The following is a 21,321-nucleotide window of genomic DNA, read 5'->3' on the forward strand; positions in this document are numbered from 1 at the left end:
GTGCAACAAGAGTTATTAGAGAGTGAAAGGGAGAGAAAAGAAACCCTTAATTTTGTGTTTAAACTCAGTTTTAAGTTTATGGGTGACCACTGAACCATATGTGCAAGAGAAAACTGAAAGCAGTTTGCAACTGAGGTTTTATAATAAAGAACTGATCATCTCATTCACAATATCTGCACAAAGAGTCAGGAAAATGACTTACTGTAAAAAGGAAAAGAAATCAATGAAAGACAACCCAGACACTGACTTATTAGATAAGATTATAATATAGATATGTTAAGTAGAGAAATACACTCTTGTAATTAATAAAAAAAAAAATGATAGATCTCAGCAGAAAAACAGGACTTATAAAAAAAACAATTTTGAGAACTAAAAAAACCAATAATTTAAACAATAAAAATTTACTGGTTAGGCTTAAGAATGAGAAAATCATTCAACTTAAGGAGAGCTTGATCAATACAAATCAGTCAATTTGAATTACAGCAAATATGACTGAACATCATGCTTAAGTGAAAGAAGCTATTATCTGAAGTGATTTACTGCACAACCCTGTGAATAAACTAAAAGTCACTGAAATATATACTTTGAGCAAATCTTATGATACCTGCTATGGTTTGAGTATGGCTTATCCCTTCCGAAATCCATGTTGAAATCTGATGACATTTTGGCAGTGTTAGGAGGTGGAGTCTTGAAGACATGTTTGGGTCATGAGAGTTATGCCTTCATGAATGGGTTAATACATTCATGGATTAGTGGGTTATCTTTAGAAGGACTGAAGGCCCTCACCAGGTGCTGAAGTCATTCTCTTAGACTTTGTAGCCTCTAGATCAGTGAGCTACATAAACCTCTATTCTTTATGAAATATCCATTCTCATGTGTTTTGTTACAGTAACAGAAAACAGACTAAACAGTATGTTAGTTTTTTTTTCAAATTTAAGAAAAGTGGGAGAAAGAAGAACAGTATCAAGGATCCATGGGACAATTCCAAAAGGCTAAATCATGAATGAGTAAATAGAGCCTCTTTGTGAAACAAATTTACAAGTCCAAAAAACTGAGGAAGCTCCAAACAGTGTTTGAAGGGAACCATGACTAGATTCATCACAGTCAAACCCTTAAACACCAAAGACAGAAATCCTGAAAGCAGCCAAGTAAAACAACACAATGTATACAAGGAAATGATTTGAGTGACCACAGAGTTCTCAATGGAAACCATAGAGAATGTGGAAAAACACCTTCAAGTAATGAAAGAAAAAAAGCTGTTAACCCAGAATTTTATGTCCAACAAAAATATCCTTCAAGAGTGAGTTTTTAAATTTGTTCTTTTTTAGATATGCATGACAGAACATATTTTGACATGTTTTTACAAACATGGAGTATATCTTATTCTAACTGGTATCCCAGTTTTGTGGATGTACATTGTGGTATATTCATATATGTACATAGGAAAGCTGTGTCAGATTCATTCAACTGTCTTTCCTATTCCTATCCCCACTGCCTTGCCTCCATTCCCCTTTATCCAATCCACAGAACTTTTATTCTTCCTCTCCTCCCCTAGATTTTTCAGATATAGGAAAATAAGGGTAATTTATTACCACCAGACATGCACTAAAAGAAATTATCTGTTATCATTTCTATTTCATGCCAAATAGAAATGATAACAGAATATGAAGATAGCATTGCCAAGGGGGAAATCCTGAGTTTTAGACAGTTTGAATTTCAAGTGCTTACCGAGAGGTTAAGGCTAGAAATATAGATCTGGGTAAATTAGTAGAGTGGCAAAAAAAAAAAAAAAAAAGAAAAATTGGAATTAATGAGCCAGGCACACTGGCACACACCTAGAATCCCACAAACTTGAAAAACTGAGGCAAGAGGATCATAAGTTCAAGGAAAGCCTCAGCAACTTAGCAAGACCCTGCCTCAAAATAAAAAATAAAAAGGGCTGGGGATGCGGCCCAGTGGTAAATCGCCTCTAGTTTCAATCCCCAGTAACAAAAAAAAAAAAAAAAAAGGAATCAATGGAACTGTCCAGGAAAAAGGTATAAACTAAAAGGAAAAGAAGGCAAACACCATATCCTGAGCCATGCCAACACTTCAAGACAGGTAAAAAAAAGTGTAGTACACAAAAGCAAAAATGAAGGAATCAACAAAAAGGCAGGAGAACTAGAAGAGAATGCTATCTGGATTCTGAAGAAGGAAATTATTTTAAAAAATTTTAGAAAAGGGCTGAAATGTTTCATGGCTTCTGACATAATTATAAAAATGATTTCAGGAAGAGAGTTAGATGTGGAAAACCGATTGTACCAAATTAAGATGAAGAAATTTGTCTAGTTTTTGTTTACTCTTAAGAAACTTAAGGGAGATAGATAACAGCTAAAAGAGAACACAGGGTTAAGATGTTTTGGGGTATAGATCATAGACATGCTTGAGTCTTTCCTAAGGAGAAACAGACAAAAGGGGGAGAATTTGAAGATACAAAAGCCATGGGGACAAAAGTGAGAGCATAAGATCTTGTGGGAGATCAAAAATGTTTCTCAACCTTAGGTCTATACTAAAAATTCCTTAAGGAACTTTAAAAAAAATAGATACCCGCCCACCTCCCAGAGTCCTATTAAAATGATTTTTTAAAAAACCTCTGTAAGTAACATATGCAAGGTTAAAAACCAGTGGCCTAGGAGGAAGGATTGGTCTTAAACTGGAGAAAAAAGAGAAAAAAGGTACAAATAAAGCTAAGTTTGTAGAAAAGGAAACAGAAATAAGTTTAAAACTAATTTTAATTTTCTGCTAGAACTTCTAATACCCTCCCCTTTTGGTCACACAAAAAATTTACCTGTAAGTCTACTTTCCTGCCTTTTACATGGCAAAATATTTGGGGAAGGCAAATTCCATTAGTATGATTATACCTAATTAGGACTTGTATCTTACCCATAAAGGGATGAAAAAACTTTATCAATGGTCATTTCTATCATGCTACCCACTAAAAATAAGCAAACAAACAAAACAAAACCTCTACAAAAACAACAAAAAGCTAAGCATTTTTATGTATGAATTATTTTTGTGAGTTAAATAGAATTAGGCATTAATTTTACTAAGTTAGGAAATTAAGGCACAGGGAAATTAAAATAACTTTGCTGAAGAATTTTGAAATCAGATCTAGAATAAAACACAATATATGTTTATAAAAGTGTGGTCTATAGAAAGGAACATGGCTGAAAGAGTAAGGCTACAAAATATTATTTCACCAATCAAACCATGGGGCCTTGGGGGCAGTTTCCAGCTAGACTTATTCATACTAGAGCACCTATGGACTACTGGAAACATGATAAAAGCCACTTGCTCCAGTGTCTTAACTCAGTGCTTTTTTCTACTAGACCATATTGGCATAGATTTATTCACATGCAGAGTTTTAAAAATTAAGTGAAAGGACTGAAAAATATAGTGTTCCCTTTTTCATTCCCCTTTATTTAGGTAAATTGTCATGATCTTAAAACATTTTTATAAACTTAAAGCGAACTCTGAACACAGGAGTGCTGTAAATTAGAACACAGGTCAATTTAACTTTATGTGATAAAGTTGTGTTAACAAACCCATGCCATATATTTCCCTTTTAGAGTTCTAGTCTAAACCAGCTCTACAACTCAGTTAATATCCCTGAGTATTCAGGTAAATAAATGAAAATATTCCTTTTTAAAATAGTGTATTTTTTAATGATAAAGGACTATGATGTTTGTCTCTATAATTCTTGAGAAAGTCAAATTAACGCAGATACTTCTTTGAGGTAAATGTTTATTGGTCTGTTTGTAAAACCTGTTAGTGAGGAACAAATTAAGAGAAAAAAGAAAAAAAAAAAAAAAACTCTAGGGGAAAAAATGTATTCAGATACCCCTGCTAAGTTTTTCCTCAGTTGCTATAGTACTGTCCTACATATATTATATCACTCTTGTGAGATAAATAGAGGATCAATTGTGTGTAAATACTAGTTGAAAACAGACTAGGAAATTGGGTCATTTAAACTAGCTGCATGGTAAATTTTTAGGTAGACAAATGTCCAGTTTGTCAGAATTTTCACCCCATCTTCATACTTCATTTAAATTTTACAAGTAGAATTAATGAGCACCCAATACCAAGTTTTGACACCAATGGACAAAGTTAAGCAGAGGTTTTTTTTTGACTGTTCATAAATTGTTACCTTATCTGTAAATTGAATTTCAAGGACAAGTTGGTGATAACAACCATAAGAATGGGCCTAGAACCAGCTTACTTTCATTAAGGTTTTCAGTCATATTAGAATAAAAATTACCTATGTTGGTAAAGTAACAACTTTTATAAGGGCAAGATAGAAACCTTACAACTTCTTATTTCCCCATCACAAAGAAGGTTAAGGAGACAAAAGAATAAGTAAAATCTACCTTTCTCGAACTTGGAAAAGGCAACTGACTTGAGGCTGCATTGATGACCTTTGCATGTTCCAAGCAGCTCACCAGCTTTAACGTCCCAAAATTTGGCTGTTTGATCACCTGCTGCTGTAACCTTTCAAAAATTCACAGCACAATTTAACAAGGCAAACTTGACCAGAATTTCAAGGACAGAAACCAATAAAATCAAAGTCACTTACAAGCTTAAATTCACCAGGAACCCAGGCAAGGTCAAAGACAGCATTCCAGTGAGCCATCCATTCTAAGTAAAGAAAATGGTAAATATGAAATGTGTAGCCTGTGATCTATGGTAGCCATATCAATAGTATTTTAAATATCTTAAAAACTATAGTGAAAAGATCAATCAGTACCCAATGGACCATGGGCCAAAGAAAACTTGTGGACTCAACATTTCACATTTCCTTCATTACCACACATCAGAATTACAATCTGAGTCCAATTCCTTTCAAATGAGTTGACTAGAAATAATCTCTAAAATGGAACCTTTCTGAAACATTTTCCAGGTCAAAAATCTTCACAATGCTCACTGAAAAAGTTTAGTTTGACATTCAAGGTCTTGCATACTTTGGCCTCTATCTGTTGGAAAGTTTCTCTTACTGTTCTCCAAACCAAACTGGATCACCCACTATTTTCTTATTAGATCCTGGTCTTTCCCAACTCTAAGACTTTGCAAATGCTTTTTCTCCACCTGAAGTGCCCTCTTCCATTTCCACTGGTCTAAATATCACAGTTCAACACAAATGCCCCATCATTCATGAAAAATTTTCCTAGCCTGCTTTTGTATTTCTATTATTCATAGTCTTTGTTTTATTTTAGTTATTTCAACACCAGACTTTCTGATTCCAGAGTATGAGCTTCTTATAGTTAGTAGAACTTTGCTTTATATATGGGAAATATTCAATATTTAAAGCATTGTTGAACCACATTAAGTGTAAAATAATTAAACTTAAAAAAAAAACTGTTTTTGACTTTAAGATATATTTTTTTCTGAACTTTTGTAAAGGTCTTGCCATAGTTAACTGTTATTGTGAGTGATAGTCTATTGTTTACTTTTATCCTGGTCCATAAGCAGACATAATGAGAAGTGAATATAACTGGGAATATAGTCCAATAGCAATTTACTTGAAGCTTTATGAATTAAAAATAAAGTTAAAACAAAAATTATAGACCGAGGCTTACCTTTGAAGCATTTCTTTTTACTAGTTTGTGATTCCGTGTTATATAATCTAACGAAGCCTTCCTCATTGGCAACTGCTAATATATGCTCCATGTTGGGAGCTAAAAAAGGAATAGAGTGCATAAAGATTAACACAAAAAACAAGTGTGTATAAAGGTATTAAATGCCTCAAACCATCAAAATTACCTTTAGATAGTCTCTTATTTAAGAGAAGGACTAAATCAAGAGAGGTAATAAACAAGACTAGTACTGACCAAAGTCAAATAAAGGCAATAAAATGATATACACCACCAGCAGACTGAGTCTATTAGTTTTAAATTTCCTTTTCACAACCTTTCACCTCTACTCTTACACTGAGAGTAGGAACAAGTACTCCTATTCCTTTCATATATTCTCTAGTGAATCACAGAAAGATACATATTCAGCTGATTAAAGAGGCATCTACTGGGTAAAACTGCTTTCATGGTTGCTGAACCTTTGCAATTCTTAAAAGTCCTATGCTTTAGAAGAAATATATAATTATGCTAATTACATATAAGAGATTTATCATAAATAAGAATTTATGTAATTATGCTAATTATCCATTTTTTCATAAATCAGAAGAGGAGAGTTATTGGAAAATCATAACATCTACCTAACTTACTTTTCTTTGAAGGGGAACCATTACAATGTATTTTCCCTCTAGGCAGGAAATATATTATTTCTGTCCAAGCTTAGCCTAGACAGTAATTCTCTTACCAGAAGAGAAGGTGCATCCAAAAGGAGGAACTGGGACCCCTGTTTCTCCATAAGAAGTGTGTTCATCATGACAGCTGCACTGATAACCAGTTAGAAGGGACTGTAAAGGGTAGTGTGAAGACCAGCCTAAAACAAGAAAATTCCTTATAGAACTTCAATAACATCACATTTTACACTTTTAACAAATGCAGAGGTAAATGTTATTCTTAAAGAGCCTTATATATTTAACATATCTCCATTCACTACGTTTGGTCCCCTAGAATACTTAGTTTTAAGATATCCTCAGAAGTCAAAGTGCACTCCCAATTTCTGGTGAGGTATAGCTTTGGGCTTATCATCTTTAATGGTACATTAAGATTAGAAGGAACAACTGCCCTTTGTACATTAAAAAGTTTTTGTACCCTTTCCCAACAGAGACAACCATAAAAGCATTACCATTAAAACCGCTAATTCCCTTCCACAAAATTTTACTGTTTTTGAAGCCTCCAAATCAACATTACTATAAACTCTCAAGTTACCTAGCAACCAACACGCTGTATCTATATATCTACAGATACATGTGAGTTCAAACAGTTAAATGAAATGTGTTGGTGTGCCTATTATAGTCAGTAACATATTCACTTACTAAGTAATTTTACTTCCTTTTTCCTTATAGTGCTTGAAATTCTAGGATTCTAAAATATTTACAGCAATAAGTCATAATATCTTCAAGAATATAACAGCAATTTTAAAGGAAAGCATTATGTATCTACCCTTAGAAGATATTCAATTATCCCTGGCTAGTAGTAGGATTAGAAAAGCCTTTAGAGAAGATCTTGAAAGATGAGTAAATTTTCATTATATTTAGAACAAAGACAGCAAGAAATTCAGGGTAGAGGGAAAGTTATTCTGCTAGGTCAGAGGTCTAATATACACCATAATCCTAAATAGTAATAAGCTATCTTGTTTATTTTATAATATTAACATGTATGTCAATATGTGTTTTTAAATACATACAGGTTGAGTATCCCTTTTTTAAAATGCTTGGGACCAAGAATGTTTCAGATTTCAGAGATTTTTCAGATTTGGGGATATTTGAATAGATTTTGCCAGTTGAGCTCCCCTTATCTGAAAATCAGAAACCTGACACTACTTGAGCATCATATTTCTATGCAAAAACTTTCAAATGTTAGTGCATTTCAGAGTTCAGATTTTTGGATTAAGGATGCTCAACTGTGAAATAAACATTCATCCAATAAATAATTAATGAAAATGAATTGTTAATTAAGCATCTGAAGAAACAATGAGTTCACAATTTCTTGAGAGCTGTCTGATTAATTAACAAGTTCACATTTTAGGCTACTTTCAATTCTTACTTTTCATCAAAAGTACTGTTTTAGAAGATATTTTAGCCTGACAGAACTCAGACAAATCTAGATTTTCACAGCGATGTCTGAAACAATTAGTAGAAAGGAGGCAAAGAAATTTAATCCAGATTTAACAATTATTCCTAGGGACATTTCCTTAATATTTCAACCTGTAAACAGGTTGTTAAAGACTACTAAAAGAAGAATACAATAATCATGTATGTTGAGCTCATAAATATCCGACAGAATAAATTTAAAAACAAAAGCCTCTGTTCTCAGAATATATAAATCTATACGTGATGTAGGACTTAAAAATTGTCTAATAAATGCAATACAAAAATTCAAAAGGGAATCTTGAACAATTAGATAGAACTGAAGATAATACATTTGGAAAATTTTATTTTTTACAAGCATTCATTGACTCCTTAATTTTGACTCATTGCCTTCAACTAATATCCAAATAGATGAATAGTCTAAAGTGACTTGGGACGGGGCTGGGGTGGGGAGGAGTTCCCATCTACTCCTTTTCTTTAATTCCCTTCAACACACACTTCATTGTTGTTTTTTTTTTTTTTTTTTGAGCTACCTTAAATTACTTCTGGATCTTTATTGTGCTATGAATAAGAACCTGTAATGCCCCACAACACTCATTTGGAAAACCCTATTATTTCCTCAAAGTACAAATCAGGGCCTTGAGATTACATGCAGATTTCCCAAAGAGTATACAAGGACACGAGAATAATAACTGTTTATCAAAATTTGTTATTTACATCGCTTCTATCAATTGCATGCTATCAACTATGATGACAATGCAGTCCAAGAGAAATTTTTAGCAGTTGGAATCCCATGAACACAGAAAACAGCAATTTAAATACATTTTTTGACATATAAGGAGATCAGTAAAAACTTTTCAAGCATACAATTAAATATTATATCAGGATAAATTCTGTGGGAGAAATAAAATGAAAATAAACTCAAGAGGAAACAGTAACTTTGCAGAATGCCTAAAGTTTGTTCATATTTTTTTAAAATAGATATGATTGTCAAATCACTTTAGTATTTAACTCTATTATACAATTAAAACAGTGATATAGCATTTTTATTTTAAGATGTCAATGTTCATATTCTAGCCAGAAATTATATTCTTTATAAGTGTTTAAACTGATAACAGAAACTTTCAGATACCAATTTTAAAATATCCAGTAGTCATATTTCCATTTTATAAAGATCACTAGTAGCAATGTAAAGAATAAACGAAGAGAAGAAAACTAAGAGGTTTTAGGAGACTTGCTTTATAGTTCAGACAAGGTTATTAGGGTTCAGTCAGGAAATGAAATTGTAGAGCAGACCCAGTATATGATAAAGAGGCAGAAACAGTGGGAATGAAGAGAATATGTTGGATTCAAGATATTTTGAAGGAAAATTTTCAATATGTAATAGTGAGGGAGATGGGGGTCTTTAAGTGACTCTCAGGTTTCTGGCTAGGAATACTGGTTTAAAATAATGGGGCCACTCCACAAAACAAAAAATATGGTAGGTTTAGGGAAAAAGTGATCATTTGGGGGGTATTTGAATTTGAGATGTGATCATTTTGCGGGTATTTGAATCTGAGATATCTGCGAGACTGACCAACTTGGTGAAGATGAATCTACATAATTTTTATAGAAATAACTGTACAATATAGGAAATATAAGGTTGTAGACAGTAGGGGAAGAAGCCCCATTTATGACTATAATCATACATGGGAGTAGAGAGAAAGGAAAAGGGTGGCATGCCAACCCAGAAGGGAAATGGAGATAGTTGTGCAGATTTCAGTAACATATAATAAGAAATGTCAGTGCCTACCGAATAACAATGAATATTTGTGAAGAGGAAAAAAGTAGACAGATTGCAGAATTAGGAGAAAATGTGTCACAAAACAGGCCGAATAGCTTTCCCAGGTTACACAAATAGTGTGAGAATAGAACAGAAATCAAAAATCAGGCAGTTTAACTCCAAAGACAGTTAATCAATGTGTTGAGGACCACATGGCACAGAGGACTGCAGAGGACGGAAATTATTTAAGCAAGGTCCTAGAAGAGACAGAAAGAGAAGCATTTCGAGCGGAATTACAAAGATCATCTAAGAGGGAATTACAAAAGGATGGTGAAAAGTTTTAGATTGGAAGGACAAAGTTGAAAGACTGTACAATCTGTTTCAGCATCCTTTCCCTAGACCTAAATCCTTAAGTATAAATGTTCCCTTCCAAGATTCTTTTCTTTTAGCTTTCCACGTGGCTTTAAGGGGGAAGGAGGACCTCTGGATAGACACGATCTTTAAATGAGTGAGATTTCATTTCTGTCCAAAGGTGGTCAATAAAGACACAACACCCTTATCGGAAAGATTCGGGTTGGTGACACTTTCCAAACCTAGGCTCAAATCTCTTATTGTCAGCGGTTCTAACATTAGCCCAAAGAACTGTGGAAAGTCAAGCTGGACTTCTACCCACTAACACGAGAATGCGTCTAACTTATACCGGGAACAGAGAACCCCCAAATATGTCGATCTCGCGTTTGGATCTTAGCTCTGGCATTGAAAAATATCTGGAAGAGCCCCCTTCAATCCATTAATAGAGTTTATTTCTGGGGGACGTGGTGAGGGGGCATCTTTCACGCTACGGTTTAGAACGTTCGTGAACCAGGTAGTAATGGTGGGAGAACGAGAGTTCGCCCCTGCTGGAAGCAGATGTCCTGCCCTCCCTGCCTGACGGAGTTCCCTAACAGCGGATCATGGACGCTGGTGGGTAACTGCAAATAGTTGGGATCGCTCAGGTTCTACCACAAACAAACGAAAGTGAGGCGACGATCGCCCGTGGTGGCCGAGAGAACGTCCCCCTCCCCCGAAACACACACACACACACACACAGATGCATGCGTTTTCTAGTTAACGCGCGATATTGACGTAAGCAGCGAGGGGCCTCGGAGCCCAGCTAATTCAACGTCCTTCCTCCCTTCGGCCTACGTTACGATCCAAAAAAGCCCGACCCCGATTAAAAGTGTCGAGAAGGAAACAAAGTACAACTTTCTTCGGTATTTCTCCCTCACCTAATTCACTTTGGCCCTGGAGAAGTTGGAGCCTGGGAAACTAAACTGGAGTCGGCCCAGATCGAGGTGGAGTGTTTTGGGGGCGGTGAATCCCGCCAGCAAGGAGCAGCGGTTAAGACCGTTACTTACCATTTCTTAGGACGCCAAGCTGGGGCTGGCGGAGCACCGAATTGAAGAGCATCGGGACCTGAAGAACGACTCGGCTGAGGAAAAAGCCGTGAAAATGCCCTCGGGTTCACTAGGAGTAGCAGCTTGCGCCCCTCACACCACCACCCGTTAGAGCCTCCAACTCCCGCCACTGTAAGCCCCGGCCGCCAAACTCCGCGCCAAACTGACGTCACGCTCTCTGATTGGCTCCCGCCGCAGCGTCGGGGCGCCTCAGAGTCACTTCCCCCTCCGAATCCCCGCCTCCTTTTCTCCCAGCCGCGGGAACCCAGAGTTCAGGAGCTCCCTGAGCGCCTGCGCGGGGGGCCCGCAGAGGCGCCGGCGAACCGCGGGGTGATCAGGGCGCATGCGTAACACGGCTTGACAGAGCGCGGAGGAAAAATCCGCGAGAAGGCGGCGGGAGAAGATGGCGGTGCTGGGGCAGAGTTTGCAATCTTTCTGACTAGGCTAGTCGAGTAACTATTTGGGTCATGGCGTCAAACTCAACTAAGTCTTTTCTGGCAGATGCTGGATATGGCGAACAGGAATTGGATGCTAACTCTGCTCTTATGGAATTGGACAAAGGTATTCGAAAGAGCGGGCTGCTCGGGGGAAGTGGCGCCACCCTGTGGTGATAGTTTCCGGAGAGGCAGGGAACGCGCATGCGCAGTGGTTTGCTGGGCGGGGCGCGCTAGTGATTTTGCAGGGGCGAGGATCTCTGCTGCTTCGGGAGATTGCGGGAAGATTGCGGGACTGGCCTTGCACCATCTAAACAAGTAGGGAACTCTGGTGAAGGGCCTTTTTTGACCACTTGAGGGCGCAGTCCCCCGATTTTCCAAACACTGAAAGTGCCTGGTTTCTAAAAACACTAAATTAAAATTGTGAAATTATTTTTTCGTACGTTTAGTTGAGGCTAGGTCTTCATCGGGAGTGCTGAACAATTTTGCACTGACTTTATAGTGATTTATTTTCCGTAAATGTAAGCTTTGGATTACAATACGGGTGACATTAGTGCCAAGACCAATTAAAAAGCTTGGCCCTTGCACCTTTCATTACAGACAAGTTCCACGAGTTCACTTTCCTTACAGGGAGGGGCTTGGTGTAGTAGAGGGAGCTTTGGGTTTACTACTGAGCTGAATTCCAGTTCTGCTAATTTTGTGATCAGGGACAAGTCACCCAATTTTACCTAGTCTCCGTTTATCATCAGCAAAGCGGGTGCAGTTCTACCGAACTGGCAAGAATGATTAAATGATAAAATGGTATGCAAAAGATGCACTTATTAAATGCTTACAGACATGCCATCCTTTCTAGATATGGGTATGGAGGCAAGGATGGTAGATATTTATTACTAAAGAATCAAGCATAAATATGAAACCCTTGTTTCAGTGAAGTACATTTTTATTTACTGGTATACACTTAATTCTTAATTACCTATTGCCAGTTTTTAGTGAATTGGACTAGATCTGTCATTAAGTCCACTTATTTTTGTGTGTGTGGTGCTGGGGCTTGAACCCAGAGCCTTGTGCATGCAAGACAAGCACTCTACCAACTGAGCTATATACCCAACTCTATTAAGTTCACTTTGAGCCACGTAGTTCTTTGACTTGGGCTTGCCTATTGAATTTTCATGGACTTTTTTGTTTTAACCTGTTAACATTTGTAGAGGATTAGTCTAGGTAGGAGTTTCTCAGACTTTTTAAAAAGCTTTTCATCTCCTTTCGATTACCATAAAAATCTCACAGTACCCCACTGGGATATTCCTTTAGCAGTCACAATGTTTTTACTACATCCCCGTCCATCAAAAGATGTTGAGCTTTTCTTTTCTCACCAAACCTATAGGGTTTTTTCCTCCTGAAATATAAAGTTTTACTAAACATGTTTTTAAAATATTAAATCATCTTTTCTTCCCCAAAAGACCTTTTTGTCACTCTGGTCTAGCCAGGATTGTCCATGTAATTAATAGGAGAGTGGTTGTCAAATAGAAATCAGAATGAAGCACTGAAAAAAAGAGAAATTGAGAATTGTTTAATTCCTATAAGTTTGCAGTTGTAATAATAATAATAATAAAAGGTCTTAGTACAACTTTTTCCTAAAGAAAAGTCGAAATAGAAATACTTCATATCTGTGAACCAGCCTAGGTGTCTATCAGCGGATGAATGGATAAAGAAAATGTGGTATTTATATACAATGGAGTTTTATTCATCCATAAAGAAAAATGAAATTATGTCATTTGTAGGCAAATGGATGGAACTTGAGAACATTATATTAAGCAAAATAAGCTACACTTAAAATGTCAAGGGTCACTTTTTTTTCTCTTATATGTAGAAGCTAGAGAGAAAAAAGGAAGAAAATGGTGGAGGGGGGTATCATGTGAAAATCAAAGGGAACTCTGTAGAGGGAAAGGGAAAATACTGGGGAATGGTATTGGCCAAATTATTGTGTGTGTGAATGAATATGTAACAACAAATTCTACCATTATGTACAACTATAATACACCAATAAAAATATGGAAAAAAAAGAAATACTTCATATCTGTAAGGTTTAAATGGATGGTTATTGAGTATTGAACTCCAAACCAGGCAGTGCTAGACAAAGAGTAAGTGATCATGTTCAATCCTACCAGCAATGCCCTGGATAAGTATTTCATAGATGAGTTTCAAATTCAGAAAGATAATTTGTATAAGACAAAAACCAAAACTCTTGTTCTTTTTCACATTACTGTACCTTTTAAATTAGATTATAGAAATAACCAGTTTAATCAGAATATTTATAATTTAGTGGTTTAAATACTGAGTCATTTCATCCTTTACCTGTTAAAGAAAGTGTTTCCCCTACCCTTACACACATACCATTGGGCTTCATGCTGGGGATATAGCAGTTAATAAAACAAATCAAAATAAATAAATCCTAACTTCATATAGCTTATGTTCTAGATTGAGGAACATAAGGATATATTATGACAGATAGTAGGACATATTATAAAGGAAAATGAAAAAAGTAAAAGAAAACTAGTATGGGGTTGGAGTTGTTTTCCTATTTTATAAAGGGTAATGAAGAAAGGATTTACTGACCAACTGGAGGAATAAGTGCTAAGGCTATGAGGCAGAAGCCTGCTTTGCATGCTATAGCATAGGAATAGACTGGTGGAAAGAACCAGAGGCTGGTTCGGTTCATGTAAGGCAATGCAAACCATTGAAGACTAGTTTTAATTTTGAGTGAGGAAACTTGAAAATTTTCAGCAGTTGTATGGCATAATCTGACTTAGCTTTGCAAAGGATCCGTATGGCTACGGTGTTGAGAATAAACCAAAGGGAGAGCCATGGACAGAAGTTGGGAGATAGTTGAGGAGGCATTTGTAATAATCCAAGGAAAAGAAAGTAGTGACTTGGGTCAGTATGGTCACAGTAAATTGTGTGGAGTGCTGAGATTCTGGATATATTTTGAGGCTCAAGCCAACAAGATTAATTAATGGATTGTGTGAGGATTTAAGAATGAGTAGCCAAGAAGAGGCATTTGATCTGAGCTCTTAGAAGGATGGTTGGCATAGAGAGTAAAAATCATCAGTTTGGATCATGCTAAAATTGAGATGTTGCTTAAAAACATCCAAGTAGAAATATTGATAGGAGTTAGGTATATGACAGGACTCTTGAACTCCATTTTAAAGAAATATTTTGTGGCACTGGTGTACTTAGAAACAAACTTGAGAAATGCTGCTAATGAAGACCTATTATAGGCTGGATGTGGTGGTGCATGCCTGTAATCCCAGCTACTCAGGAGGCAGAGACAAGAATCACAAGTTCCAGGCCAGCCGACCCTGTCTCCAAATAAAAATAAAAGGCCTGGGGATGTTGCTCAGTGATAGAGTGCTTGTACATGCTTGATGTCCCAGTCCCTAGTGCTGCAAAAAGGAAGGAAGGAAGCAAGCAAGCTTGTTGCATATTTATAACCTGTGGCACTTTGTTGTGAGCCTTTTGAGCAAGGATGACAGTAAGCAAGTTGTTTCTGATCTCCATAAGGATGAATGGATGTTATTTTGAAGATGACTCAATTTATTCAAGGTATAGTGGTAAGACTGGAAAAGAATCATTCATATGATAGCCATTTATTCATTCAAAAAGTATTTACTGTTCACCTGCATTGGTCTGAGTACTACACTTAGACTCAGGGCCATGTTAGTGAACAGGACTGCTTTAAGGAGTTTACATTCAAATGTGAAGAGAGGGAGGGCTACATTAAACATTGCCTCTTTAAATAGGACAAGAAATTGGAATTTGATACCAAGTGCACTGGGAAGATACCGAAAGATAAAAGTGATAGGCATACTTACCAAGCTTCTGTGATTATGATACTTGTATAATCAAATGCGACTTACATTTTTTGACACATTTCATGATATAGAAAATCATACTACACATAAGGAATTATAAAGGATGCATCTCACATATATTAACTGATGTAATTTTTTCCACTAATGTAACTTCTTTAGTCACTCTAAGCATTTTTAGATGGGAAGTTGTCCTGATGATTTTAGACGATTACACAAGATCGCTTCCACCCTGGGGGAAGAGGAGTCACTTTCTTTCTTTTCTTTTTTTTTTGGTACTGGGGATTGAACCAGTGCTAAGGTTAAGTGATGCTTAACCACTGAGCCACATCCCCAGCCACTACCACCTTTAAAATTTCTTTTTTATTTTGAGACATGGCCCTTGTTAAGTTGCTTAGTGCCTCACTAAGTTGTTGAGGCTGACTTTGAACTTGAGATCCTCCTGGCTCAGCCCCCAGAGCCTCTGAGATTACAGGTGTGCACCACTGTACCCAGTGAAGAGTCACTGTTAAACAACATCACTCAGACTGGGTGAGGTAAAAGCAATAGGGAGAAGGTAGTGAGTCTCATTCCTTTTCTTGAAGCTGGTGCATAGAGGGTGGAGTACTGTGAGGTGCTGGTGAATTTAAAGCTGTATGAAAAGTGTGGTGCTCTGCTTAATGAAAAATTTAATTATGAGACAAGAGAAATGATATGAATTATGACAACTATCTGTACTCTCTTGATTTCCCCCTTAGATGCCATCACCTCACCCATGTTCCAAAACATCTGAACTCTCAATGTGAAAAAGACCATAGATTGCTGTGATACTGTTCATATTGGCACAGATGTAATTAGGGGTATGGTGAACAATGAGACCTTTTTGTACTTTTCTCCATAACCCCTCCAAAGAGAATGGCCAGGTTTGTCGGGTTTGTACCAGGTGGCTAATTCCATGCCATAACTAATCTAGTCAGGAGTAGACATGTCACTCAAATTTTTTCTCTTGAGATCTCTATAACCAGACTAAACTTAGTCTGTCAGTATAGGTAAGTGGACCTATAAAATCATGTAGAATTGAGTGCAGGAGTCTTAGCAATTCAAAGCTGCATAAAAACCAGCATTAGGAAGTACAAATTCTAAAACCTGGTTGGTGCTTCCTTGAATGAGCTCTGAACTAATCAGCAACCCAAGGCCTTTCTTTAGTTCTTACTAAATCTCATAGTCTTACTTTTATGTACGTCTAACATCTGCTATCTTGTAGCTGACAAAGTGAGTTTTTAAATATTTAAATATTAATAAACTAAAATTAGTTTATTAGGATTCTTAATCACTATTATGTGCCTACTGCACTCAATCTCACCATGTACACATAACAATTTCTGAAAATTTTGGAAAAGAATGCTTATTTTTAATGCATCATTAGTTGAATTGACATTATTTCATTTGTATCTGCTTTTTAAGTATAAATTAAGGCTTTGCTATCATCAGTTTATTAAGCTGTGAATTGTCAGGTTACCTTAAATGTGTGGTGCATACTTGTGTTTGTATGTCTGCTTCCTTCCCAACACAAACACCTTTTTTTTTTTTAATGACTAGATATTAAGATGGTTCATTTTGAATCATGGCCATCATCATCATCTCTTAGCTAAAGCAAATGTATATGATAGATCCTCCTGAAATATTCTTTACTGGTAATGGTTCATTAGTGGTACTCTGCAGTAAATGTTAGTCATGTTAGTGGTTGCTTAACATCTTTTGATCATTTCTGTGCTTGAGGAATGTCCTACATCATGAGCCCTGTCTCATCAAGGTGTAAGTGAAACTGTCTTCCTGCTTGATCCTTGAAAGAGTGCAGTGTCTGGCCTAGCCTCTGCCAATTGGACACACCTCCTTTGAGCTCTAATTTAGGAGTTATGCAAGAAGAGTTGAAGAGCATACTCACTGGTCCTTGTCCTGACAGCAAGAGTGGGTTCAGTATTCTTAGTATACAATAGTAGCACTAATGTCTATGATATTCCTAGGTGGTATTGCAGCATCTGGTGTTTCCTAGCAATGCTAGGTGTCCTCATCTAATCAATTTGGCAGTGTGGTATTAATGTTCTTAGAAATTTAGCCTTAAATTTTTGTTTATTAGTCTTGTAATAAACCCATTTTCTACTTATCAGCTAGTTAGCTTCTGTGCAGCTTGCAACTAAGAGCTACTAATACATGCTGTCTAGAAATTTTTGCTGTTTTGAAACTTGATCAGAACTTTAAGATTACCATAATTTGTTATTTTTCCTCAATTTCCTGGAATTTGTCATCCTTCAGAATTTTGCCACTCTGAAATCACTAATTCAAATGTTTTATTCTTTAATTTTAATCTGTCTTTCTACTTGCTTGCTAGAGATGGATTTTAGCATAATGGTTTAGGACCATAAGCTCTGGAAGCAGACTACCAGGATTTGAATCTTAGCCATTTGTTAGCTCTTTTTTAGGAAAGTTTTTTGCCTTTTTCTTCATCTTGAAAATGGGGAAGATAATAGTGCCTAGCTTCTGTGATTATACTGAGATGTTATTACTTGTAAAGTACTTTAGTAGAACATCTGACACAGAATAAGCACTTAGGATACATCATCATCATTATGATTAATTGCTTTTTTTTTTGTTGTTGTTGTTGTTTTATTTTCCCCAGTACTAGGGATTAAACCCAGGGCTTCACACATGCTAGGCAAGCACTCTACCACTGAGCTACACCCCCAGCCCTTTTTAATTTTACCTTGAGACAGGGTCCCACTAAATTGTCCAGGCTAGCCTTGAACTTGTAATCCTCTTGTCTCAGCCTCCCAAGTAGCTGGTATTACAGGCAGATGCCACTATGCCCTGCTTTAACTGCTATTTTGACCATTCTCTATTTTCATTCAGACCTCAGTATATTACCTTTCTACTTTCCCTATACCTGTTTTCACCTTTTTATCCAGCATATATTTTGTAGTCTCTGATTAGCTACATTAACTTCCTTACCAGTACTATAAATTTTTACCCAAGGTTCCATTTTACTCATGGGTGTCCAAAAAATAAGCTGGACAAAGTCGTATCATAGGGTATATGGCTACCATCATAAATGATGTCAAACCTAAACTGACCTTCAGCACAGATCTGTAATTCTACTGTTTCTTTGGTCAGTGATATTTCGGGTGGCTTAATTTTTTTTAAAAGCCAGAAATCCTTAGTTTTGTGTGAAATTTCATATTTAAAACTGCTTGCTTATTCATTCACCAGTTGATGAACATTTGGATTGTTTCCAGTTTAGGGTTATTACGAATAAAGCTGCTGTGTATGTTTGTATACAGATCATTTTGTGGACATGTTTTCATTTTACGTGGTAAATATCTAGTAGGATTGCTGAGTGTATAGTAAGCGTATGTTTACCTTTATTTAGAAAGGAGCAGAATATTTTCCTTTTTTTGTTGGTACATTATAGTTGTAAATAACAGTAGGCTTTGTTGTTATATATTTATATATGAACACAATTATGACACTCTAATTTGGCCAGTATCATTCCCAGTGTTTATCCTTTTTCTTTCTTCCTCCTTCCCCTTGTTTCCTCTACTGATCTCCCTTCAATTTTCATGAGATCCTTCCCCCACCAACTTTCTTTTCTTTTTTTCTCTGTAGCTTTCACATATGAAAAAAACATAACGATGATTGGCTTTCCAAGTTTGACTTATTTCACTTAACATAATCTTCTCAAGTTCCATTCATTTTCCTGCAAATACCATAATTTCACTTTTCTTTATGGCAAAGTAAAACTCTATTGTATATATATATATACCATTTTTTTTCTGTATTTATTCATCCATTGATGGATACCTAGACTGGTTCTGTAGCTTGACTATTGTGAATTGTGCTACTGTAAACATAGGTATCCATGTATCACTATAGTATGCTGACTCTAATTCTTTAGGATAAATGTTGAGGAGTGATATAGCTGGATCAAATGGAAGTTCCATTCTTAGTCTTTTTTTGGTGGGGAGGGTACCAGGGATTGAACTCAGGGACACTTGACCACTGAGCCACATCCCCAGCTCTATTTTTTGTTTAGAGACAGGGTCTCACTTGCTTACCACCTCACTTTTGCTGAGGGTAACTTTGAACTCATGATCTTCCCACCTCAGCCTCCCAAGCCGGTGAGATTACAGGTATGCACCACTGCACCTGGCCCCATTCTTAGTCTTTTGAGGAACTTTCATACTGATTTCTTTAGTACAGTCCCCGCAATGGTGTAAAAGTATTTCTTTTTTTCCACATCCTCTCCAGCATTTATTATTGTTTGTATTCTTCATGGCTGCCATTCTAACTGGAGTGAGATAAAATCTCAGTGTAGTTGCAATTTGTGTTTCCCTAATTGCTAATGACATTGAATATTTTTTCATATATTTGCTGAGGGCCAGATTGTTTTCCAAAGAACTATATAGTTCTGCATTGCCATCAGCAATGTTTAAGAGTTACAATTGTTCCATATCCTCATTAGCATTTGGTATTGTCGTGTTTTTTATTTTATTTTATTTTTTGCCAGTCCAGTAAGTGCAGAGTGATATCTTGCTGTAGTTTTAAAGTTTCATTTCCTTGATGACTAGTACTGTTCAGCATCTGTTCATGTGTTTTTATATTTGTCATCCATATTTCCTTCTTAATGGAATTTCTCCTCAAATCTTGCTCATTTAAAAATTGGGTTGTCTTTTTATTGAGTTATAACAACTATGAATAAAGTCCTTTATCAGATAACTATCAAATTAATTGTTTTGTAAATATTTTTTTCCAGTTTATGGCTTGTATTTTTCTTTTTTTTTCTAGTGTCTTTTGAAGAACAGAAATTTTAATTTCAGTGGAATTCAGCTACTACTTTTTAATTTTATGAATCATGCTTTTTGTATTTTAATCTAAGAATTCTTTGCCTAACACAAGCTTGCGAAAATTTCCCCCATTTTCTTCTACAATTTATAATTTTAGATCTTATATTTCAATCTTACATCTTAGATTCATATTTTTAGTTAATTTTTGATTATAGAGCAAGTTAAGGGTTGAGGTTAACTTTTTTTTTTTCTTTTGGATATCTAATTTTTTAAGAATCACATGTTAAAAGGGTTATCTTTTCCACATTGAATTATGTTGGCATCCTTGTTAGATCATTGATTGGATTCCTTTCTTCTTTCCTAATATAGTTAATGTCATAAATGTTCCTTGAAGCACTAAATATACCACAAATTGTATTTTCGTTTTCATACAGTTCAAAATACTTTCCTAATTTTCTTTCTGATTTCTTCTTTCATCTGTGGGTTATTTAGATGTGCATTGCTTAATTATCAATTATTTGGGAGGTTTCTAGATACTTTGCTCTTTTAATACTTTTTTAGTTGTTGATAGATCTTTATTTTTTTATTTATTTATACGTGGTACTGAGAATCGAACCCAGAGCCTCACACATACCAGGCAAGTGTGCTACCACTGAGCCACAGTCCCAACCCCAATATTTTACTCTTTTTAATTTAATTCCATTGTGGTCAGAGAACATAAATTCTGTGGTTTAGAAATTTTTTAGCATTTATTTTATGTCCCTGAATAGCCTTAATTTACTACTGACCTTTAAAATTATTTTTCTTTTTCATTATTATGTATCTAAAAGTATCAATTTATCAAATTACTAATTTATGTACTATTTTTAAATGAGAAATGAATTATGGTTGTACTTTATGTAATTGTTAAGAATGATTGTTACCTTACTGTGTAATAAGTTGGTGTCTGCTTTTTTTGACTTGCAGACACAAATTTTTAAGTTGTGCTCTCCTCTCATGTTTTTGATAGGTCTAAGATCTGGCAAACTTGGTGAACAGTGTGAAGCAGTTGTCCGCTTTCCCAGGCTTTTTCAGAAGTATCCATTTCCTATTCTCATCAATTCTGCATTCCTAAAGTTAGCTGATGTTTTTAGAGTTGGGTAAGTCTTTTAAAAGCCTCACTATTCTAAAGCATGTATTGTTCATATTTCTTTGTTTTGTGTTATGGTTTTCTTTTTTCCCTTTGGGACTTCTACATGGTTACTTACCATTTTAGTGGA

At 35.9% G+C, this 21,321-nt stretch overlaps 2 protein-coding genes across 4 annotated transcripts in view; one reads left to right on the top strand and one right to left on the bottom strand.

Annotated features, from left to right (window-relative positions):
* Window positions 1-11,056, bottom strand: part of Dtl (denticleless E3 ubiquitin protein ligase homolog) — a 61,587-nt gene extending 50,531 nt beyond the window's left edge. For all 3 annotated transcript variants that reach the window (XM_071600097.1, XM_071600098.1, XM_027934760.2), the window contains exons 1-5: window positions 10,907-11,056; window positions 6,349-6,474; window positions 5,613-5,711; window positions 4,613-4,674; window positions 4,407-4,527 (exon numbers count right to left, since the gene is read on the bottom strand). In XM_071600097.1, the coding sequence (XP_071456198.1) occupies window positions 4,407-4,527; window positions 4,613-4,674; window positions 5,613-5,711; window positions 6,349-6,474; window positions 10,907-10,958 (460 nt within the window). In that variant the 5' untranslated portion in view covers window positions 10,959-11,056. The remainder of the gene's footprint in view (window positions 1-4,406; window positions 4,528-4,612; window positions 4,675-5,612; window positions 5,712-6,348; window positions 6,475-10,906) is intronic.
* A 245-nt stretch (window positions 11,057-11,301) lies between these two features.
* The window catches only part of Ints7 (integrator complex subunit 7), a 71,286-nt gene continuing 61,266 nt past the window's right edge, over window positions 11,302-21,321 (top strand). The window contains exons 1-2 of the mRNA XM_027934761.2: window positions 11,302-11,506; window positions 21,072-21,201. Coding sequence (XP_027790562.1) covers window positions 11,413-11,506; window positions 21,072-21,201 — 224 coding nt within the window. The 5' untranslated portion in view covers window positions 11,302-11,412. The remainder of the gene's footprint in view (window positions 11,507-21,071; window positions 21,202-21,321) is intronic.

The sequence above is a fragment of the Marmota flaviventris genome, chromosome 12 (assembly GCF_047511675.1).
Source record: "Marmota flaviventris isolate mMarFla1 chromosome 12, mMarFla1.hap1, whole genome shotgun sequence".
Lineage (NCBI taxonomy): Eukaryota > Metazoa > Chordata > Mammalia > Rodentia > Sciuridae > Marmota > Marmota flaviventris.